The sequence below is a fragment of the Molossus molossus genome, unplaced genomic scaffold, assembly GCF_014108415.1.
Source record: "Molossus molossus isolate mMolMol1 unplaced genomic scaffold, mMolMol1.p scaffold_m16_p_12, whole genome shotgun sequence".
NCBI classification, from domain to species: Eukaryota; Metazoa; Chordata; class Mammalia; order Chiroptera; family Molossidae; genus Molossus; species Molossus molossus.
The window spans coordinates 31578927-31604175 of NW_023425347.1; the positions used below are offsets into that span (position 1 = coordinate 31578927).

At 37.2% G+C, this 25249-nt stretch overlaps 1 protein-coding gene, 1 non-coding gene and 1 pseudogene across 2 annotated transcripts in view; 1 reads left to right on the forward strand and 2 right to left on the reverse strand.

Moving 5' to 3' along the window:
- Positions 1-25249, reverse strand: part of EPHX4 (epoxide hydrolase 4) — a 45448-nt gene that overhangs the window by 11511 nt on the left and 8688 nt on the right. The window contains exons 3-6 of the mRNA XM_036256615.1: positions 18570-18727; positions 16531-16659; positions 12300-12403; positions 7521-7669 (exon numbers count right to left, since the gene is read on the reverse strand). Coding sequence (XP_036112508.1) covers positions 7521-7669; positions 12300-12403; positions 16531-16659; positions 18570-18727 — 540 coding nt within the window. The remainder of the gene's footprint in view (positions 1-7520; positions 7670-12299; positions 12404-16530; positions 16660-18569; positions 18728-25249) is intronic.
- Positions 10531-10733, forward strand: LOC118627367. The gene has a single exon (XR_004959118.1). It is a non-coding gene; the product is annotated as a small nucleolar RNA SNORA73 family (small nucleolar RNA).
- LOC118626124 lies at positions 11109-11857 on the reverse strand (annotated as a pseudogene).

The following is a 25249-nucleotide window of genomic DNA, read 5'->3' on the forward strand; positions in this document are numbered from 1 at the left end:
GTGGTCACCTGATGTGTCTCTCTCACGTCTATGTTTCTCTCTCTCTTCCTCCCTGTCTCCCTCCGCTCTATCTGAAGAAAAATCCAAAACTGTCCTCAAAGGAGGATTTAAAAAAAAAAAAAAACTCTTCCAGCAAACAAAAGCCCAAGCCCGGATGGCTTCACGGGGGAGTTTTACTGAGCATTCAAAGAACAACTAACACCCATTCTCCTCAAACTATTCCAAAAAATTCAAGAAGGAAGACTTCCAAACTCGTTTACCATGACCAAGTGGGATTCATCCCAGGGATGCAAGGCTGGTACAATATTCGCAAATCAATCAATGTAATACACCACATAAACAAAATGAAAGATAAAATTTATTAACCCTAATTTATATTTTAACATCTATTACATTTGTACGTCTACCTCCTACTTCCTAATAGTGTTTATTTGTACCATATATATATTTTTTCCAATCTTGCCAAAAATGTATCTCTGTTAATAGTCTTCAAAGAATCTGCTTTTGGTTTCTTTAATTTTCTCTATTGTATCTTTGTTTTTAATTATATTAATTTCTACTTTTTATCAAATTTAAATTATTTAATTCTTCTAATTTATTTTTGTTTATATGTTGCTTTTCTAACTTCTTGAATTGAACTCTTAACTCACTAATTTTCAGTCTTCTTTTCTAATGTATACAAAGAAAACTACAACTATATTTCTTCCTAAGTCTTTTAAACTGTATTCTGCATGTTTTGATGTTATCATTTTAATGATTTTTTTAAACTTGAGTAATTTTGAAATGTTTTTCAAATTTCTGATTATATGGAGTTTTCTAAAAGTTTATTGTTGTTGTTATTTTCTAACTGCATTGTGCTCAGAGAACATAATCTATCTAATATTGATCCTTTGGTATTAGTTAAGACTTGCTTTGTAGTCCGGTATTTAATCAATCTTTGTAAAAATTCGTATGTGCTTAAATATATTGTGTATTTTCTAATTGTTGAGTGCAGGACTCCGGAATTGTTCATTAAATCAAAGTTCTGATTGGGTTGTTCAAATTTTCTATATCCTTATTAACTTTTTTCTATTTGATCAACTTCTGAGAGAGATAGATTAAAATCTCAATAATTGTGGATTTGCATTTTCCCCTGTAAGTCTGTCAGTTTTTGCTTTAATATTTGATGCTTTGTTAGAAGTTTACAAGTATTCATCTTTTTTGCAGGCTAGGTCCTAGTTCTAGTCCAATTCCTAGTTCATTTTGGTTCCTTGGCTCTAATTTTTTAAAGTCCTTTGACCAGGCTATAGTCCTGGGGCACCTAAATGAGGGTGATTTTCATGCCTGAGTATAAAGTATTATACTTTATTTATAATCATTATATATTGTAGAACCCTGTTTTTAATGACGGACTTGATCTTCATTACCCTACATAAAGAATTATCAGAGGGAGTCAGTTGAACTTTTAGAAAGTTCAATGTGACCTTCACCCAGCTAAATTTAACTTACAACAATCTAAGCAAAAACTATCTGTGCTTTTATATAAAATTGTGAGTTTTGACCTTCACAGGCCTGCTTTTTGTCACCCCCTCTCCATGCTAATTAACAAGATTCTAGAGCTTACTCCTGGGAATGCAGGTCCTCCTAATGAACACATTGTTAGTAAAAGAACCTCAGCAAAATAAAAATAATTTTCCTGCTTCCTGATAGCTGCTTACAAACATTCTGTTTTGCATCACAAAGCTAGCTCTGGTAGAGATAAATAAAAAACACTTTGAAATTATCATTCCTGTCTCCTGTCCAAAATTTAGACTATTATGAAAATGAGCTGTTCTATTTTCTCTTATAATTGTCTTTACAAATGTTATTTGTATAAAAACCAAAACAACAGAACATAGACTTCAGACAATGTTGCTATATCCTGTAAAATGTATCCTGTAGCCTCTGCAATGTCTGTCTGCCTTTCTAATCATTGTCTTGGTTTATAAATTATTACCTACAAATACCTTTTAAATTAACATCTCTTTTTTCCAAAGATATATCTATACTATATCTACATACAAGTCTTGTTGTTAGTCAAAAAAGAAGCTTTGGGTTTACCTCCTTTCCCCTCATTCATATAATCTCATGACTCCCCCTGGATTCCATATTTGAAGAGTTTGAGAGTTTCTGTTTTATTTAAAATAACACCAGCTATAACTTTTTCCCATATACTTGCTTTCAACCGTTGTGTGTCCTCATCCTTTTAAAAATATATATATATATTTTTTTCTTTTATTGCTTTTAGAGAGAAAGAAAGGGAGAGAGAGATAGAAACATGAATGAGAGAGAACATTGACTGGCCACATCCTACATGCCCCCACTGGGGATCAGGCCCACAACATGGGCATCTGCCCTGACTGGGAATTAAACCAGTGACCTCTTGGTGCATGGGTCGACGCTCAAACAGCCGGGCTCATTCTTTAATTGTGGCTAAATCCAATAGATAGTTTCTGTTTCTTTCTTCCTTTCCTTTTTTTTTTTTTGGTACATGCCCCTAGCGGGAACTGAACCCGGGACTGTCTGATCCACAGGCCGACACTCCAACCACTGAGCCAAACCGGACAGGGCGATATTTTCTGTTTCTTAACTGGCAAGTTTAATATGTTAACATATATTAAGCATACTGAAATATTGAAATTGTTGTTGTCATCTAATTTGTGCTTTCTATTTACCTTGCTTTGCTTCCTTTTTCTCCTTTCTTGTTTTTTTATTTTTTTTAATGTTTTTATTGATTTTTTAGAGAGAGAGGAAGGGAGAGAGAGAAAGAAGCATCGATGTAAGAGAGACACATCAGCTGATTCCTCCACTCCCCCCACCAGGGATTGAGCCAGCAACCTGGGCATATGCCCTGACCAGGAATCAAACTGGGACCTCTAGTCCAAGGGACAATGTTCAATCCACCGAGCTACACTGGCTGGACTCCTTTCTGGCTTTAAAAAAAAAATGATAGTTTTCTTATTTCCCTCTACTAGTTTGAAAATAATATATTCTATTTATATTATTTTATTTTCCCAGAAAAAATCCTTAGCATATATGTTATATATGAATTATTTCTAATTATCTATCTATCTATCTATCTATCTATCTATCTATCTATCTATCTGTAATTCTATCCTCCACGTCAAATACAACCTGTCTTTTATTTATTTATTTATTTCAAAAATAAGTATTGAGTTTTAATTTTATTATTATTATTTTCAGATAGAGTGGGAGGGAGAGAGAGGAAGAGAGAGAGAGAGAAACATCAACATGAAAGGGACACATAGAGTGGTTGCCACCCGAATGACCCAACCAGGGCCGGGGACAAACTGCAACTGAGATACGTGCCCTTAGCGGGAACCAAACCCGGGTCTCTCTGGACTGCAGGCCAACGGTCCAACCACTGAGCCAAACCAGCCAGGGCCAACCTGTCTTTTATATTTTCACTTCTTTATTGCTCTAAGGTACATTTTAGGTAATTTTTTGGAAGCTCTATCTTCCAAATCATAATTCTTTTTAGTTTGTCTGATCGGCTATTTAACTCACTTATGGAATTAGATTTCAATAACAATTTTTTTTTTTAATTTCTAGGAGATCTTTGGTTCTTTTTCAGCTCTTTCTGGTCTGTCTTGATATCTTATTCTTTTCTCATATTTGTTATTCTTTCATGTACTTAATTATTTAAACATGTTTTATAGTCTCTGTTCTATTATTTGAAATATTTAGGGGTTCTGCTGCAATTAGATTTTGACTCATTAATGATGAATTGGTAATTGGGATTATGAACTCATCTTCAGGGGACTTTATCTGTAGGAACAGTGTGAGTCTGAGCTGAGATGTATCCTCCTGAGAAGCTTTGAGTTTGTTTGTTTCTTCCAGCCTTCCTAGGGAATGTTACAGCCTAAGACCATGTTAAAATATATTTTTCCCCAATAATTCCAATATTATGGAAGTGGCATAAATTCAAGCTCCTAAACCTTTCAGGGCAGGCTGTAGTTCCCAATTCTCAAGGAAAATTCTTTTTCTCTTATCTAGAGTTCAAATCCAAACAGACAAGCCTCCATGTCTTACCTTTCACTCTATACTTTCTCCCTTGACTATATCTTTTTTTTTTAATCCTCACACAAAGACCTCTTTTTTGCATTTATCTTCAGAGTGGGAGGGAGAGAGGGAGGAAGAGAGAGAGAGAGAGAAATCGATGTGAGAGAGATATATCGAGTGATTGCCACCCACACAACCCCAACCTGGGCTGGGGACAAACTGCAACTGAGGTGCATGCCCTTAGCAGGAACTGAACCCGGGACTCTCTGGTCTGTGAGCCAATGCTCTAACCACTGAGAAACCAGCCAGGGCTTGACTATATCTTCTGAAACAAAAGTTTCAGTTGTCTCTGTCAGTGACTTCAAGATTTTACATCTTCATCCCAGATTTCCTCCTGAGTTCCAGATTCTAGTATCTAACTACCTATTTGAATATCTAAGGCACCACTTAAAATTCAAGTAGGTTAAGATCAATAAAATTCATGACCTTCCCCTCAAAAGTAGTTCTCTTCTAGTGTTTTCTATTCCAGTGAATGGTATGGCTATTCATACAGTTGTTTATTCCAGAAATCCAGGAGGATCCTTGACACCTCTCTTCTCATACCCCCCACCCAACCTATCACAGCCCCTGTCAATTTTACCTTTTTTTTTTTTATTCTCACCCGAGGACATTTTTGCATTTATGTTCAGAGAGAGCAGGAGGGAGAGAGTGAGGAAGAGAGAGAAACATTGATGTGAGAGAGACAAATTGACTGGTTGTCGCCCACACAACCCCAATCGGGGCCGGGGACAAACTGCAACCGAGGTACGTGCCCTTAGCAGGAACCGAACCCGGGACTCTCTGGTCCAAGGGGCCGACGCTATAACCGCTGAGCCAAACAGGCCAGGGCCAATTTTACCTCTTAAATATCTTTAAAAAATTTTTTTCTTTATTGATTTGACAGAGGAGAGAGAGATAGAAACATTGATGAGAGAGAACTGCATGCCCCGCACTGGGGATTGGGCCCACAACCTGGGCATGTGCCCTGACCAGGAATCGAACTGGTGACCCCGTGGTGCGTGGGTCAATGCTCAACTAATGAGCCACATCAGGGGGCTTAAATATCTCTTAAATCTACCCACTCTCCCCATCTCCACTGCTTTCAGTGTAGTTCAAACTACCATCATCTTTAGCTCACTGGTTTCCCAAATTCATTTCTCCAATATATTCTCACAATGAGTGAATTTACCAAATGCAAATTGGATTGTTTCTTTTCTGCTTGAAACCCTCCTTCACTGGCTTTGCATTCATGGCTCTTAGGTCCTTAATATGGTCTACTTGACTTTGTGTGACCAATGCTGCCTACCTCTCCGATCCAGTCTCATTCCATTCTCTTCTTCCCATTGTCACTTTCTATACTCCAGCCACATTGGCCCGCATTGTGTTACTTAAAACCACAACCCTCCACCTCCCCACATAGCTTCGGTACAAGCTATTTCCTTTTTCTGGAATGCCAGTTCCCCTACCCTGAACCCGGTCTAGTCAATACGTAACTCATCCTTTATTTCTTTGTTCAAACATTATTTCTTCAGTTCTCATTCCTTTCTTTCCAAGTCTTTATGTTAGTTTATAACCATATATTCATTAATGTGATTATTTGCTTGACGTCTGTTTTCCCCTCTTGGCTATAAGTTTTGTGAGATCAGGGACCTTGTCTAGTTCTATTCATTATTATGCCCTGAGTTCTGGCATAGCCATAACACAAAGAATGCTTAATAAATGTTTATTGAATGAATAAATGATTATGAAAATTATAACTAAGATATACATCTATTCAAATAATCTAAAGGGAGAGGTGAAGTGAACAGTTATGGATAAGACTAGTGACAACTATACTGGGATCCATTACACTATTCTCTCTGATTTTCCATATGTTTGAAATTTTCCATAAAAAAGATTATTCAACTTACTAAATCAAAATACTTTATTTGAGTTTGATAAGTGGTGAACTTAATATTAAAAATAGAGTATTGAGCCCTGGCCAGTTTGGCTCAGCGGTTAGAGCGTCGGCCTGCGGTCCGGAGAGACCCGGGTTCGGTTTCCGCTAAGGGCATGTACCTCGGTTGCGGTTTGTCCCCGGCCCTGGTTGGTCGTGCAGGTGGCGGCCACTCGATGTGTCCCTTTCACATCGATGTTTCCCTCTCTCTCTCTTCCTCTCTCTCCCTCCCACTCTGTCTGTACAAAAAATGGAAAAATGTCCTCGGATGAGGATTAAAAAAAAAAAAAAAAAATAGAGTATTGAGAGGCACATGGATTGCTTGCCTCCCACACAATCCCAACCTGCCAGGGATCAAACCTGCAACCCAGGCAAGGGAAACACAAGAAAAAATTAATAAATCAGACTACATCAACTAAAAAGTTTTTGCACAGCAAAGGAAACCATCAAAAAAAATGAAAAGACAACCTATTAAATGGGAGAAAATATTCACCAATGATATATCTGATAAGGGATTAACATTCAAAATTTATAAAGAATTCATATAACTCAACACCAAAGAAACTCAAACAATCCAATGTAGGCAGAGAACCTAAATAGACGCTTCTCCAAAGAGGACATACAGATGGCCAGTAGACATATAAAAAGATGCTCGCCCTGGCCGGTTTGGCTCAGCGGTTGGAGCATTGGCCTGCGGTCGGGAGAGACCCGGGTTCGGTTCCCGCCAAGGGCATGTACCTCGGTTGCAGTTTGTCCCCAGCCCTGGTTGGGTCATGCGGGTGGCAACCGCTTGATGTGTCCCTTTCAAGTCGATGTTTCTCTCTCTCTCTCTCCCTCCTACTCTATCTGAACAAAATGTCAAAAAATGTCCTCGGGTGAGGATTAAAAAAAAAAAGAGAGAGATGCTCAGTGTCACTAATCATCATAGAAATGCAGATTAAAACCACAATGAGATATCACCTCACACCTGTCAGAATGGCCATCATCAATAAATCAACAAATAAGTGTTGGAGAGGATGTCGAGAAAATGGAACCCTCATGCACTGTTCCTGGGAATGCAGATTGGTACAACCATATGGAAAACAGTATGGCAATTCCTCAAAAAATAAAAAATGGGCCCTGGCCGGTTTGGCTCAGCGGTTAGAGCGTCGGCCTGCGATCCGGAGAGACCCGGGTTCGGTTCCCGCTAAGGGCACGTACCTCGGTTGCAGTTTGTCCCCGGCCCTGGTTGGTTGTGCGGGTGGCGACCACTCGATGTGTCCCTTCACATCGATGTTTCTCTCTCTCTCTCTCTCTTCCTCTCTCTCCCTCCCACTCTACCTGAACAAAAAATGGAAAAATGTCCTCGGGTGAGGATGATAAAAAAAATAAAATAAAATAAAATAAAATAAAATAAAATAAAATAAAAAATGGAACTGCTTTATGACTCAGAAAAAAAAAATAGAGTACTGGCTCTTTTGGGAATGATTTTTTATTTAACTAAAAAAAAAAAAATTATACTGACCTGAAGATATTTCGATAATGGTTAATTGGACCACTTAATGCTCCAGGCTGGGAAAATACATAAATATAAGCTTCAAGATCTTCTGTTGTTAACCGACATCCTTTTCTTCCCATGCCGGTGCTGTGACTGGTGAACAAGTGTTTCAAAGCCTAATTTAAGTGAAAAGAGAATAATTAAAACTTTTCCATTACCTAATAACAAACTAGATCTTCGGCTTTTGAAAGAAAATAATGGTCAGTATGCATTGACAGCTCCTCATTTCTGCTCTATAAAGGTCGGAGACCTCATTATTTACCAACACATTTTAAACATCTCTGCTTTACTGGCCATACTTCTGATACTCCTTCTAACCCCCCATGCACACTTCACCTTTATGAAAAGCATCCTGTCTCCTTGTTGCCAATTCACATTCTATAAGGCCAAGCTCAACTACTACCCCAACCGTCAAATCTTCTGCAATATTCCAGCTAACAGTAACTCATCCGTTTAGTGACAACCAATTCTCTCCCCAAAGTTGTTTGAATTTTTTTTTTATCACAACCCAGAGTAATAGACACATTTTACATCACGATCCAGTTCATACTTTTACATATATATTTCTGAAACAAAAACTTAAATAACGACTTCTTATTCTTATTATAGTGTGCCCTGATATTTTCCATTCAATTCTGCTCTACTTTATTTTTAAAAATTCACACTGCAAGCCACTAAATTGATTTCATGATTCACTAATGGATCCTCACCCACAACCTGAAAAAACACTGCTCTATACCAGCATTTCTCAAAGTATGGATCTAAGCCACCTGCATCAGAATTATTTTGTTTAAAATTCAGATCCCTCAACCCAAACACACTTGCAAAAATATGAAATGGCATACACTTTAGGTGATTAACTGCAACATTATCTGTAATAATAATAATAATAATAATAATAATAAAACAGACTAGAAACAAATCAAATGTCCATCAGTGGAAGATGAGTTGCATAAACTATGGTTTAGCCAAACAATTGTGTATTATGTGTTCTTAGTACTTCAAGAAAAGTTAGCTCTGGCCGGGTTGGCTCAGTGATAGAGCATCAGCCTGCAAACCAATGGGTCTCGGGTATGATTCCCGCCAAGGGCTCGTGCCTCAGTTGCGGTTTGTCCTCGCCCCGGTGTGGGTCGTGTAGGAGGCAACCAGTCTATGTGTCTCTCTCACGCTGATGTTTCTCTCTCTCTCACTCCCAAATTTCCTGGACATAAATGGACAAATATCCTTGGGTAAGAAAAAAGAAAAAGAAAAGTCAATCTATGTGCTGAAATGGAGTGATCTCCAGGATATTAAGAGAAGAAAAGCAAGGATGGGAAACAGTTTGTGTAAGAAGGGGCAAACAAATATATTTATATTTTTAAAAAGAAAGAATAAAATGATGAAACAAAAACTAATTAAAATGACTTTTATGGGATAGGGAGGAAACAGAGAAACAGAGGAAACAGGTGTAAGTGAGACCTCTCTGAATCTACCTTGCTTTAGAGTTTTGACTTGAGGCCATATAAATGTTTTATAAAAAATAGTAGAAGTTAAGTAAAAACAATGTAGTCTTAAATTTGCTTTGGAAACATGAGTAAGAAATCATGATTGTTTTTCTTTCTAAAATATATGTGTGTCCAAATTTGGTCCAATGGAAAGATCTAGAAGCAATGAAAACCCAGTAAAACAATAATCATCTGGACACCCAGATTGTGGTCTCTAAATACCATTTCCTATTAATAGAAGTGAGGGTTCCTTTGATAAATGACTGCTTCCAAGTCTGGGACAGAAAATAAAAGATAGCCTAGGTCATTAAGGAAGCAGGCTATCACTGACTAACGTGCTTCTGTCAGAAGGACACAGGAGCCAACCTGAGAGGGTTCCCACTTTCCTAAAATGGGATAATTTGGGCACCAAAAATAATGACTATAATTGATGAATATATGTCAAATATTTAAAAAACAATTTCATGAGCTCATAATGACACGAAAAAACCTTCATTAGTCACTATTAGAGAGGTATCTTAGGCACCAACTCATTACTCTGGGAATTTGTTTAATAAAAGGAGAAAGAAGCATTTATCCTGCCATTCTCGTGTGAACTGTATTTCAGAATAACTGAATTAATACATGTGGAAAATTCTTCTTTATAGAAGAATTCAAGTTAATAAAAGCAGAAAATATGATAGAATTAGAAATTCACCATTTTGCACACCCTAATGAAACAATGGACCTAGGCAATGATAATCAAGTTATGCTAAAATTAGTTGGTGAAAGGTTGTTAGGAAATTTTCAAGTATCTGACAACTTGTGAGCCCACTGGTCGGTGCTGGCATTATTAAAACTGAGGCAACTAGACAGTATGTACTTCCCTGATGTGTTACATTAGGAAACATAGTACCAGTTATAACCTATTCTTATTAAATTAAAACAGTCTAATCAAGCCTCTAAATCAGAAACATCTATTAAGTAGAAGGAACATGAGTTAGCAGAATAGGTTAAATAACACCACAATGAAGAAGTCAGCCAAATTCAAAATGTAGATCATTCCTCAGGACAAATGACTAAATGCCTCCTATAAAAAAATTATTTGGCTCCTGTTGAAACATTTCCTTGTTTATTTTTTAATATTAACTTTAAATAAATTGTCTTTTGCCCTGGCCAGTTTGGCTTAGCGGTTAGAGCGTCGGCCTGCGGTCCGGAGAGACCCGGGTTTGGTTCCCGCTAAGGGCACGTACTTCGGTTGCAGTTTGTCCCCGGCCCTGGTTGGTCGTGCGGGTGGCAGCCTCTCGATGTGTCCCTTCACATCGATGTTTCTCTCTCTCTCTCCCTTCCTCTCTCTCCCTCCCACTCTATCTGTACAAAAAATGGAAAAATATCCTCGGGTGAGGATAAAAATAAATAAATAAATAAATAAATAAATAAATAAATAAATAAATAAATAAATAAATAAATAAATTGTCTTTTTTTTTTTTAAAGTTGTGTTAAACAACAGAAACCCAATGTGGATACCCCTGGGAGGTTACTCTTCCAGGCTCGTCCAGGAGGCACAGGGGAGCATAAGGCTCTGTCCCATGATGCACAATCCCTTTCCATAGCACTGGAGACAAGCCAGTCCCTTGAGTCTGTGCCTGAGCACTCCTATGGCTTCTCAGAGTCCTATAAATAATGACTGAGGAGACAATCCATTCAAGAAACATCTAATATACTAAAATTTAAAATTTAAGTAAGATCTTACATAGTCTAATCTTCCGGGGGATTTTGTTTGTTTTGTTTTAAAAATTAAAAAAGAAAGAAGGAACTGCTGTATTTAAAAAGCCATCACAACCAAATACAATGTTTAGTTCCTGATTCAAACAAATGAAATATAAAGACAGTTGAGAAAGCAAGGAAATTTAAATTGGTATGACATGATATTACAGAATTATTCATTTTTGTAGGTTTGTTAATGGCATTGGGGTTATGTGGAAAAAAAAAAATCCTTATTTGTCAGAGATATATGCAGAAGTATTTTCTTTTTTTGGGGGGGGGATAATTTTTAATGGATTTTTTTTTTCTTTACAAATACACTGGAGAATCATGCAATACCGCCAGCATCCCATGCAATGCTGGGCCACAAATCTGCACACTCCTTTGCAACTGGTCCTGTGATGGCAGAACCTTTCATCTTGCCTTTATTGTTTACTATGAGCCCCGCATTATCTTCAAAATAAAGAAACACGCCATCTTTTCTCCGTATGACTTTCATTGTCGAATTACCACCCTGGAGGTATCTTCTTTCTGAGCTCTGGTTTGCCTTTTTTGACTGTGGCCATCACTATGTCACCACACCAGCAGCAGGAAGTCTGTTCAGTCGTCCCTTGATCCCCTTCACAGAGATGATACACAGATTTTTGGCTCCTGTGTTGTCAGCACAGTTGATCACAGCTCCTACCCGAAGACCAAGGGAAATCCCGAATTTCGCCCCGGAGGACCCACCACGTCCTCGCTTCGACGTCTCGGACGCCGGAAAGGGCCAGAAGTATTTTCAAGTAAAATAATATTGTCTGTTTTTTAACCTCCCTAAATACCTAACGCCGTGTTGGACATACAAGGGGGATTCAACAAACTTCCAAAAAATAGATGCTACATATGACTCCTGGTGTCAGTGTTTACTACACCAGTGCCTGCAGCTTACTTTGTTTCAGCGTTTTGCTGAGCTCCAAGGGCTTCCACTTCTGCTCTCAAACTCTCTCACCTGGAGTTCATGTTTCCTCACCTCCCCGTGGGGTGTTTTCTAAAACGAGGTATTACTTTAGGGGCACACGCTCTTAAAAGCAACAACATCCAGGCACTCAAATATACAAACATAGATTTAAAAGATAAGTAATACTATAGATGAGGTCTTAAGAGCATTTTAGTATTTGTCTATTTTTCTTTCTTAAGAATGGACTTTAATTAAAAAATCTTTTTTGCATAAGAGGAAATGCCTAACTGTGCACAGCATCTAACAGTTGTATAATAACTAATTATTTAAAACAAAGCAAAACCACATAAATAGGACCAGGTTGTTGTTTTTTTCTTAGTGCTTCAGTCTCTTTATTTTTAACTTCCTAATTTTGTCATCATCTTGAGGCACCAGTCTTTTTTTTTTTTTCATTGAGGTATAATTGTCTTATAATATTAGTAGTAGCTTCAGGTGTACAGCATAATAATTTTATATTGTATACATTGCAAAATGATCACTGTAATAAGCACTGATTAACATCCATCATTACATATGACTTACCTTGAAATCATTTATTGAGAACATAAATTCTGGGAACCATGGTATTTGGAAGAAGTAATAATAGCTGGATTTGAACAGCTGAGCAGGGTGTCGTAAAATATATTCTGAAATTAAAATGCCATGTTAGACCTCATCCAAGGAATTAGGTACTATTGAGAGAACTTCTTGTTAAGGCAATTTCACATTTAAGATGATCCCATAAAAGAATCCACAAATAAGGATTTCTATGTAGTTCTCTTTGAAACAATTTCTATGTTCTTATATTTTATTATGAATATTTATGGTATTTAGAAAATTTATAGCACTTTAAATACGAAGAAAATTCCACTTTATAAAGTCTTGACTCAGAAAGGAACAGGAAACCTAAACAACACTGCCATTCTTTTAAGGTCATTATCAGTAACCTGATACTTTTCCTAGGGATACAGAGGGAGATAGTTTTTTATTGTTTAAAAGATTTTCTGTATTGGTTGATTTGAATACCTTATCCATTTGTCCTCAACAGAAAAGGAAGTGTTTTCTTTTTTTTTTCTTTATCCTCAACCGAGGACATTTTACCATTTTTTGTACAGATAGAGTGGGAGGGAGAGAGAAGAAGGGAGAGAGAGTGAGAAACATCGACGTGAAGGGACACATCGAGTGGCTGCCACCCACATGACCAACCAGGGCCGGGGACAAACTGCAACCGAAGTACGTGCCCTTAGCGGGAACCGAACCCGGGTCTCTCCGGACCGCAGGCTGACGCTCTAACCGCTGAGCCAAACTGGCCAGGGCAGGAAGTGTTTTCTATAAATTCACTCATGTATCCAGCAAATTCATTCATTCAATGAATATTTTCTGTATTTAAGGGGATTTAGCAGTGAGTAAGACAAAAGATGTTCTCATTAACTTACACAATAAATAAGTAACCAATACTTAAGAGATCATTTTGGTAGCAATAATACCATAAAGAAAACAAAACAAGGCAATCTGATTAAGAGTGATGTTTGGGTGGTATGGGGGACTGTTGTTTTAGTAGGGTTGTCAGAATAGGCTTCTCTGGGCTGAGTCCTGAATGGTAAGAAGGAATCAACCATGCAAAGATCTAGGAAGAGCACCCAGAAACATAAAGTAGATCCAGGGCCCGGCATATTCAAGAAGCAGAAAGAAGGCTAATGTGGCAGGTATGTAGTGAATGAGGAGAAGGAGATGGTATGAAAGGAGCCAGGAAGAAAAGCAGAAGCCTGGGCGGGTAGGACCAACATTGATAAGGATTTAAAATGCTTTGAGAAGACACTTAATTTTTAAACTGGGAAGTAATAAAATCATACATATTAAATGTGCATATTCTCAGGTAAGTGGAGCATTGTCATCATTGAACAAGATTTTTCCAGCCCTGCATTAAGAGATATGAATACAATTATAAGCGTATTCCTTGACGACCTCATATTGACCTGACTAGGGTTGAACCCATTGATAAAATAGTTTCAGAAACAGTCCAAGTATGTTTATGCTGAAATGACCAATTACAGTTTGTCCAAAATAACATTTACCCTGGGTTCCTGATCAATTGAACAAGCACGTAGCCTGAGTTCTGCTGACTCATGGAACTGAGAAAAACACGATGATCTCAGTTTGATATCTGAATCCTAGGCATTTATCCTATTGCCTCAATAGAAGTAGACCAATTGGATATGTATCTAAAATTTGGCTCTCATAATATAAAATATTTAGATAGTCATGGTCCCTTTATCCATCACCTGCTCAATTTTAAGGAAGAAACAGAAATATGTTCTGAATTTTTTGTTCCCCAAAGGCTGCTGTGAGTTGTAGCAGTACCTGAACCCCAGAAAACTTGACAAAGCTAATTAAAGAGGACAACGTGATAATTTCTGCCAAAACCAAATAAAAATGTTCCTACCTGCCCTGGCCGTTTTGGCTCAGCGGTAGCATCAGCCCGTGGACTGAAGTCACGGGTTCAATTCCTGGTCAAGGACGCGTACCTAGGTTGCAGGTTCAATTTCCGGCCCTGATCAGGGTCATGTGGGAGGCAACCAATTGATGTCTCTCTCTCTCCCTTCCTCTCTCTCTAAAAAAAAAATCAATACAAAAATATCCTCAGGTGAGAATGAAAAAAAAAAAGGAGTCCTACCCATGGTTGACAGGTCTTTAATCACTTTTATGATTTTATGAATTCCCTTTATAGCAGAGGTTCTCAAAGTGTAGTCCATGTACACCCCTGGGGATCCCGAAGATCCTTTTGAAGAATCCAGATGGTCAAACTATTTTATAACAAAACTAAGACATTATTAGCTTTTCTCATTTGGTTGACATTTGCACTGATAGTACAAAAGCAATGGTAGATAAAACCACTGTTGCCTGAGCACAGATCAAGGCAGTGACACTAAACAGTATGAGGAGTCATTACATTGTACACTACCACACACTTGCAATAAACAAATAAATACATAAAACTAAATGCCAGTTTCACTTAAGAATGTTCTTGATGAAACAGCAAAACTAATTAATTTTATTACATTTCAACCTTTGAGTACCTGGCTTTTTAGCATTGTGATGAAATAGCAAGTACACACAAAGCAGTCCCGTTGCATACCCCAATACAATGGTTGTCTCAAGGACAAGCAAGGACAAGCACTTCTGCAATTGTTTGAGTTGATACGTTGAATTAGCTGCATTTTTTATGGAGAGCCATTTTTACTTGAAAGGATGACTAACAAACTATTATCAGTCAGACCTAGGTATTTGCAGACTGACTCTTGAAAATGAATAAAGCAAGCCTTTCACTTGAGGGAAAACAATCAACAGATATTTGTTGCCAAAGATAAAATTCAAACTTTCAACTGAAAATTAGAATTTTGCAAACTCGTATTGGCTGTTGTGAGCTTGACGCCTTTGGGACACTTAATGGCTTTTTAAAAAAAAATAAAATTGGGGTGGTATTAATTAATGTAATTCTTTGATATCATAATGAAATGTGTCAAACTATGGAAGATCTGCATAACTCAACCAATATCTTCCCATGCATGATGATGCAAAAGCATACATGGGTAGAAAAAGCCATTCAAAGTGCTAGAGATAATGGATTTTATCCTAACAGAGTACAAAAAGTTCATTAACATGACATTAGATTTCATATTGTTATTAACCTTTAAGAAACCACCAATTTTTTAGTTTGATGTAGTGTTAAAAAAGAAAATTCACAGTTATCTGAAAAGGCTATTAAAATAGTCCTCCCTTTTCCAATTACAAAGCTGTGTGAGACCAGATTTCCTCATATATTTCAATTCAGACAACATATTGCAAAAGATTGAATGCAGAAGCAGATCTGAGAATCCAGCTGCCTTCTATTAAGCCAAATATCAAAGAGGTTTGCAAATATGTAAAATAATGACACTATTCTCACTAAAATTTTGTTTTGAAAGATGTAGCTAGTTTTCATTAAAATGTTATTTATATTATGCCCTGGCCAGTTTGGTTCAGCAGTTAGAGCGTCGGGCTGCGGTCCAGAGAGACCTGGGTTCGGTTCCCGCTAAGGGCACATACGTTGCAGTTTGTCCCTGGCCCTGGTTGGTCGTGTGGGTGGCAGCCACTCGATGTGTCCCTTTCACAACGATGTTTCTCTCTCTCCCTCTATTCTATCTGAACAAAAAATTGAAAAATGTCCTCAGGTGAGAATAAAAAAAAAATGTTATTTATGTTAACATGTACTGGAGTTGTTATTTTTTAGATAAATTTATACATAAAATTTTTAAAATGTCCCATTTTAAATTACCAATACAATGAACATTTATAGATATAACCCATATAAACAAAAGCTCAATGGATCTTTTAAGATATAAAGAAGTCCTTTGACCAAAAATTTGAGAACTGCTGCTTTAAAAAAATACTGCCATTCCTGATAGTCAAAGCTGTCAGGCAAGAGGAGAATTTATTTCTAGGCTGTCAAGACCTATTACCATTGAAGTAATGTTACTGCATTTTCCCTTAATCCCTCCCCAAGTTAGCAGTAAAATGTTTTCTAAAAAGAAATAAAATTATGCAAGCAAGTATGAAGCTACAGTTTCTTAGACTCTTTAAATATTTAAAGCACATTGTCATGTGCTAATAATATATTTTAGTCATTTAATTTTTAAAATCTTATGTTAATCAAAATTTGCTGTTTTTAATCCAAAGTGTGACAGTAGTGAATTGTCATGTTGGCAAAGATTCTTTAATGAAAATTTAAACTCACCTGTAAATACATTTGGATGAGGGAAGTTAATAACAATAAGCTTCATCACCATTTCAGGATAACAGATGGCAATTAGCCAAGCAATCATGCCCCCCCAGTCATGGCCGATAAGATCACATTTGCTATACCCTGAAATGAAGAAGCAAATGTTGACATCATTGAAAAGAAACAGGTGGGTGCATCATTAACACATAAAATAAGTTCACTTCTGAAACTAATCTTTCCACTATTCTATCCCAATTATGCACTTTGTGCAGATATTGAGTTTGGTATTTCCCAAACCTGTATGTTCAAATCACCTAGGTAGGTTTTTAGAGAATTGAGATGCCTGGCTTCTACTCTAGACCTACAAATTCAGAATCTGTCCCAGGAATATAAATATATTTTAATCTGAAATAGTTTGGAAACCATGATTAAGATTACACATAATTAGGTCATAAGCAAGATTATTTGAGTTATTTTTGAATGCTAAAAAATTTCTAGTTACAGTAAAATCATAAAATGTCCCATCTATGTCCACTTGGTACATCTTTATGTCAAAGAAGCATCTATTTTCTCCCTAACTTCACAAAATCAATGTTACAACTCTACACAGTAAAACATCATGTATTTGGAACTGTGAAATCAAACTGAATTAGTGGAAAGTCTTAATTATAGTACCAAAAACATACATGTTTCATTTCATGTAATCATTATGGAAATTTGAATTATAAAATATTTATTACTAGTGATTTCTACAGGATTTCCTTTGTATGGATGGATAAGATTAATTTGAAATTTATTCCTACAGTCCTTAAAATTAATTTTTTCAAGTAAGTATTTTTCTCCACTACCCCACCACTATACTAACACACAACACACATATAAACATCTGGTTTATAATATTGATATGACTAGAAAATTGCATGATGACAAATTTAGGCCAGGTCTGACTGCATTACCACAAAATATAAATGAAATATGGCTGTCAGAAATCAGTGTCTCTGAGTCTGTTTTATTGCAGTCAGACTAAATGACAACACTGCATTGACACTGCCAGACTCACCCATTTTTTTCTCTTCTAAGAATACTGGCCTGATGATATATACTCTGATTAGATTATTGTAGAAAGGGCCTTTAATTTGATTTCATGGATTTCTCACTATATTGTCTCCATTAACATACTGATGGTAACAGCTGGGTTTTAGTCAAAAGGGATGCAGTGGATTAGATTGTTGTTAAAATACAATTCACTCTTCCCCTCTCCCCACTGCCACAAAAGGAGTATACTCTGCTGCTCCTTTGATGTTAGACTGGACCATATGATTTGCTGTGCTCTTGTGATGGGTATTTGACTTGACTGTGGGCTCAGCCATACGATTTGTTTTGGCCAATGGGCTGAGAGTAGACCCGAAATATGCCTGTGCAGCTGAGCTCACCCTCTTGCCATTTCTACCACTGCCAGGAAAAACGCTTCCCCAGGTAGCTACTCCCCTTTAGCTTGGGCTCCAGCCCAACTCACAGTGAGAAGCCAGTCCTAGCTGGACCTACAAGTCAGCCTGAGTAAAAAACCCAGAGGTGTTCAGCCTACAGTTGACCTGCAGATTCATGACCATAGGAATAAATAGGTATGGCTGTATGTCATTGAGTTTGGGGTGGCACTAACTAATCAATCAAGTAAGATAATTCAAGTGCTTCTGCGCCTTGTAACATTTTTAAATGAATATTTAAGTGTGGGTTCTGAAGACAAATTTTCTGAGTCTAAGACTCAAATTTCTAATAATTAGTTCTGAAAAATAATAAATAGTAACATTAGGTCTATTTTTAAAACAAATTTTAAAAGTCATTCTTGGCAGTGGATTGAATAATTATTCTGAATGTATTATTTTAAATTCCCACTATAAATATTTTGGTCTGTATTCCCAAAACCATGGTGACAGGATCCAGATAATAACCTAGGTAGGTGAAAAATGCATTGTCCCAAGAAATGAGGTTATCAATTCACAATTTCTTGAATGATAGTCTTTTAAAAAGAAAAATACTTTTTTAAAGTAACCTACCTAAAGAGTCTAAAATGTCCTTTATATCTGTAATTAGACAGTCCAGTTTATAATTTTCTCGATGAATGGGAGCATCTGTTTCTCCATAGCCTCTCAAATCCAAGGCTACAACTCGGTATTCACTTTTAAATTCCCTTAGCTGGTGACGCCAAGAATACCTGCAGGATATAAGAAACATTCAAAATAAACAGGAACCAGACAGGGATGCTCACTCTCACCACTCTTATTTAACATAGTACTGGAAGTCTTAACCACAGCTATTAGACATGAAGAAAACATAAAAGGAATCCAAATTGGAAAGGAGGAAGTGAAACTGTCATTATTTGCAGATTACATGATACTGTACATAGAAAACCCTAAAGACTCCATCAAAAATCTTCCAGATTTAATAAATGAATTTGGCAAAGTAGCAGGATACAAAGTTAACATAAAAAAATCAATGACATTCTTGTACAACAACAACGAACTCAATGAAAGAGAAACTAAAAAAGCAACCCCATTTACTGTTGCAGCAAAAAAATTAAGATACCTAGGAATAAACTTAACCAAAGAAGGACGTATTTGCAGAAAACTACAGGTCACTGAAAAAAGAATAGAGGAAGATATAAAAAAGTGGAATCATATACCTTGTTCATAGATTGGATGAATTAACATCATAAAAATGTCCATACTACCCAAAGCAATCTATAGATTCAATGCAATCCCCATCAAAATACCAATGAGATATTTCACAGAACTAGATCAAATACTCCAAAAGTTTATATGGAACCAAAAAAGACCCCGAATAGCTATAGCAATCTTGAAAAAGAAGAACAAAGTAGGAGAGATCACAATACTGGATATCAGGTTATACTACAAAGCCACAGTGATCAAAACAGCCTGGTTCTGGCACAAGAACAGGCTTATAAATCAATAGAACAGAACAGAGAACTCAGAAATTGACCCAAGTCATTATGCTCAATTAATATTTGACAAAGGTGGCAATAGCATACAGTGGAGTAAAGACAGTCTCTTCAATAAATTATGTTGGGAAAATTGGATAGCTACATGCAAAAAAATGAAGCTAGACCACCAACTTACACCATACACAAGAATAAACTCAAAATAGATAAAAGACTTATATGTGACCCATGAATCCATATAACTCCTAGAAGAAAATGTAGGCAACAAAATTTCAGACATCACACACAGCAGAATTTTCACTGATACCATGCCAATAGGCAATAGAAACAACAACAACAAAATGAACACAGGAGACTACATCTAACTAAAAAACTTTTGCACAGCAAAAACAAACAAACAAACAAAAAACAAGCATCAAAATGGAAAGGGAACCCACTATATGGGAGAGCATAATTGCCAATTATACATCAAATAAGGGGTTAATTTCCAGAATATATAGAGTACTCATACAACTCAACAAAAGGAAGACAAAGAACCCAATTAAAAAATGGGCAGAGGACCTAAAGAGACAGCTCTCCAAACAGGACATACAAATGGCCAAGAGACATATGAAAAAATGCTCAACATCACTAATCATCAGAGAGATGCAAATTATAACAACTATGAGGCATCACCTTACACCTCCAGAATGGCTGCCATCAACAAATCTTCAAACAACAAGTGTTGGCGAGGGTGTGGAGAAAAGGGGACTCTAGTACACTGCTAGTGGGAATGCAGACTGGTGCAGCCACTATGGTAAACAATATGGTGTTTCCTCAAAAAATTACAAATTGAACTTCCATTTGACCCAGTGATCCCACTTCTAGGAATATACCCTAAGAAGCCTGAAACACCAATCAGAAAGAATATATGTACCCCTATGTTCATAGCAGCACTATTTACAATCTGGAAACAGCCCAAGTGTCCATCAATAGATGAGTGGATAAAAAAGCAGTGGTACATATACACAATGGAATACTATGCAGCTGTAAGAAAGAAAGATCTCTTATCCTTTGAGAGAACATGGAAGGACCTGGAAAGTATCATCCTAAGCGAAACAAGCCAAGCAGAGAAAGACAAATATCACATGATCTCACTTATTTGTGGAATATAATGAACAAAACAAGCTGAGGAATGAAATAGACCCAGAGACGTGGAAGTGGGGTGCAGACTGACAAACCTCAGAAAAGGTGGACATGGGAGGAGGGAAGAGATAAACCACAGAACTCACACACATGTATGCATAAACAAGGGCACAGGCAATAATGCTGGCGTGCGGGGAGTGGGATTGGGAGGAGGTTGTCAATGGGGGGGAAGGAGAAACATCTGTAACAAAAATAAATAAGTTTAATACAAATAGTAGCGTTATAGATCTTCTAAGTAGAAAACTATGAGAAACTTCTTATCTTGAAAAAGGTTGTAGAGCTGAGTAAAGCAGGAAAGAAGAGACCTGTTTGAGAAGCGAACACTGACATTATTATTATTTTTTTACCAGCTCCAGTAGGGTGTAACAAAGGGCCAGTAGTTACAGAAACAATATTAGATCAGATACTAAAAGCAATATACTTACATATATATACATACATATACATACATATATATACTTAATAACTCAATTTTCTAAGCTTTTTAAAAAATAATATGTGCCGCTATCAGGGACTCTATATCTGCAAATGCTTCTGTATTGCAGAACCATTTAATTCTCTGAAAAAATTTATGAGATGAAAATTTATTTCCCTAAAAAGTAGATTTTACTCACCTTACTCTACTGTCAAAAACTACTCTCAGTGTTTTTCAGTAATACTCGTTTATTTATGAATGAAAAAGTCTGAAGATTACAGGAAGAGTATGACTTAAAGAATCCAATAAAACAACTGGTTAAGATAAACCTCTTCTTACTAAAACAAAATTATTCTGTGGAGAAGATCCTACACCATGAGTACAAGTAAATATGATATTAAAAACACTTAACAACCAAAATGGCACTGGCACTGACCAATTAAAGTGGCCATACTACTGTAGCCACGTCCCAGAGGCCTCTGCTGGGCAGGTATTTCCCTTGTGCTTGATCATGGAACAGCAGAATTCATTTAAAAACAGAGATCTATGAGCTTTTCTTCTTCAAATAAGCAAAATCATTTTGGATAACAAACAGAAAAAAAATAAAGACATGAATTTTTCAAAGTGATTCACTATGTTAGGGAACTCAAAATATGTATTAAAATTTTTGCATGCAGCCCTGGCCAGTTTGAATCAGCGGTTAGAGTCAGACTGTGGTCCAGAGAGACCGGGGTTCGGTTCCCGCTAAGGGCACATACCTCGATTGCAGTTTGTCCCCGGCCCTGGTTGGGTTGTACGGGAGGCAGCCACTCGATGTGTCCCTTTCACGTGGATGTTTCTCTCTCTCTCTCTTCCTCTCCCTCCTTCCCACTCTATCTGAACAAAAAATGGAAAAATGTCCTTGGGTGAGGATAAAAAAAAAATTTTTTTTTTGTATGCACATCTGTTCATGGAGACACAGTGTAAAATTATCTGACACAAGCCAAATGGGAGATTGTTGTCTGAAAAGATTTCTGGAATGCAATAGGCAAGTGAACACAGTGATCTGAAAGTATAAACCAATAATGAGAGGGGGACGAAATACGAAATGACACAAAGCAATAAGATCAATGAAGCAAATCAACCACAAACATATCAACAGACATTATCAGGAAGGGAGTCAGACACATACTTGGAATTATGAATGGATACAGAATCTTTGATCTATTACTAGGATATCTATGATTTTTAGAAATCTGAAAAATCATTACCAATTAGGATGGATTTGAAAATGTTAATAGAAAGTGTCTTTCTTAGTGAGGCCACAGTAATATTTTTAATCTTGCCTTTGAGTTGTAATAAACAAATGAAGCAGTTTCCTTAAAGATACTCATCTGTCAACATATACGATGTTATTTTCTCATCGGCCTTACTTAAAATTTGAATTGATTTTTTAATGTCTTTGTAGCTATGTAATCCATCATACCCAATCAATAAAGTTCTGCAGATTTAACCTCTTAAATATTTATTTTATCACTTTTCCTGCCCATCACTGCTATCATTATCTTAATTCAGGCCTCCATTAATGCAACAACCCATTGATTGGTCTGTGTCCACTTCTTCCCTTCGGTTCTTTCTTCTATGAAACCAAAGTGATGTAGCAAAACCACAAACTCTCTCATATAATTTCCCCACTTAAAATATTTTCTTGATACTGTATTACTCATAATGTGAAACCAAAGCTCCTTCTGTTCTGCCAGACAAAACCTGCAAGATTTGACTATTACCCAATCTTCCAGCCCGATTACATGCTCTGTCATTCACGGCATAATGAAGAGAGCTGGCATCATTCTCACCACACGCCCCGCACAGTGCTAAGTGCGTGATGTTGATCTTCAAAACAATACTATGAAGTAGGTGTTATTATCACCCCCGCTTTAGAGCTGAAGAAACAGAGACACAGGGAGAGTAATTGATGTACCAAAGGTCACAGAATTAATAAATAGCAGAGAGCAGGATTCAAATCCTGCTGCCTCTGGGGCACTAAGCCACTTGTAGTGAATAAACACAGTATTGTTTTTTGCTTTTATGACTTTGTTCATATGATCTCCTTTGTCTGAAACATTATCCCTCCCTGTCATTTCTCTACTCCCCCAAATCTTGACCTTCACCCCTCATTGAACTCTTCCTCACACTGTGCATCTCGTCCTCAAGAGTCCTCCCAGGCAGGTTGGTGGGTCCCTTCTATCCTCTCCCACTTGTATGTACACTCTTCAGTACATGGGGCATGTGCTTTTTAAAACATTTTTTTTCTTTATTGATTTTAAAGAGAGAGGAAGTGGGAGAGAGAGAGAGAGAGAGAAACATCGATGAGAGAGAACATTGACTGCCCCCCACTGGAGATCTGGCCCAGAACCTGGGCATGTGCCATGACCAGGAATCGAACCAGCGACTTCTAGGTTCGTGGGTTGACACTCAACCACTGAGCCACACTGGCCGGGCTGGGCATGTGCTTTATAACGCTTTGTTGGTCTCTGGTGCTTTCACTCAATTGTGAGCTCCCTGAGTTGTCTGGAAGAATATCTAGACCATGTACGAGCTCAATAGAGATTTGTGTAAGAAGTGAAACAACAAACAAATAAAAGCCACAGTGCTTGAGACAATGACAACTAAAATCCCCAAATTCCTGTTGGGAAATTGATGTTCAATTTTGATTAAAATGTGCATTTTTTAATTTTTTTTTTTTTTTTGGTACGTGCCCCTAGCGGGAACCGAACCCGGGACTCTGGTCCACAGGCTGACGCTTCAACCGCTGAGCCAAACCGGCCAGAGCTTATTTTTCAATTACAGTTTACTTTCAATATTATTTTGTATTGGTTTCAGGTAGAGAGTATAGTTGTTAGATAATCATATACATTACAAAGTGTTCTCCCTGATATTTCCAGTACTCATCTGGCACCATACATAGTTATTGCAATATTATTAACTATATTCCCTATGCTGTACTTTACATCCCTGTCACTATTTTATAACTACCATTCTGTATCTATTTTTTATTGTTTTGTTTTTTTTTTGCTTTGAAATATGTATAGAGAAAGATCCATGTAAAAGAGAAACAATCAGCTGCCTCATCAATGTGAAAGGGACACATCGAGTGGCTGCCACCCACACGACCAACCAGGGCCGGGGACAAACTGCAACCGAGGTACGTGCCCTTAACGGGAACCGAACCCAGGTCTCTCTGGACCGCAGGCCTACGCTCTAACCGCTGAGCCAAACAGGCCAGGGCGGGCATTGTTTTAATATCTTAAGTATCTGTGTCTTTATTCAGAATTCAAGGTAGAAATTTTATTCAAAATAATGTTTTCCACAATATTTTACATTTAAAATTGCATTAGATATTATGCAAACATAATACCTGCATATTTCATGATCATATTAATAATTAAAATTGCCTTACAAATAAAGTGAACTATTGCCATTATCAATAAGTGGAGTCAAACAGTATCTTAAACGTTTCTCAGAAATAGGACAACTGTTATCTTAATATACTGCAAAAGAATAATTTTGAGCCCTGGCCAGTTTTGCTCAGCGGTTAGAGCGTCGGCCTAAGGTCTGGAGAGCCCCAGGTTCGGTTCCCGCTAAGGGCACGTACTTCGGTTGCAGTTTGTCCCCGGCCCTGGTTGGTCGTGCGGGTGGCGGCCACTCGATGTGTCCCTTCACGTCGATGTTTCTCTCTCTCTCTCCCTTCCTCACTCTCCTCCCGCTCTGTCTGTGCAAAAAATGGAAAAATATCCTCGGGTGAGGATAAAAAAAAAAAAAAGAATAATTTTGAAATATAATCTTCCTGTAGTTCATAAATAAAACATATTTAATTTACAATTTAAACTGAAAAAGAAATTACACCAGTGATAGACTGATGGGCATGTCATTCATATGATTAGAACAAAAAAACCCCTTTGATATAAGAATGACACATATTGCAAAATCAGTAATTCCTGAAAATATTATAAATAAACAAAACTAGCTATTCTCATCCACATTTTTTTTCTAGTAGCTTTTGGTAATAGCAGAGAACCCTATTTAAAAAGCAACCTCTTTCCTAATTATTACTCTTAATGTAAGGAGAGTTTCTGGTTTCCTGGGCTAGCCATTTTCAGATTTAAAATATCCTTTTCCTTCTCACAGCAGAGAAAAGG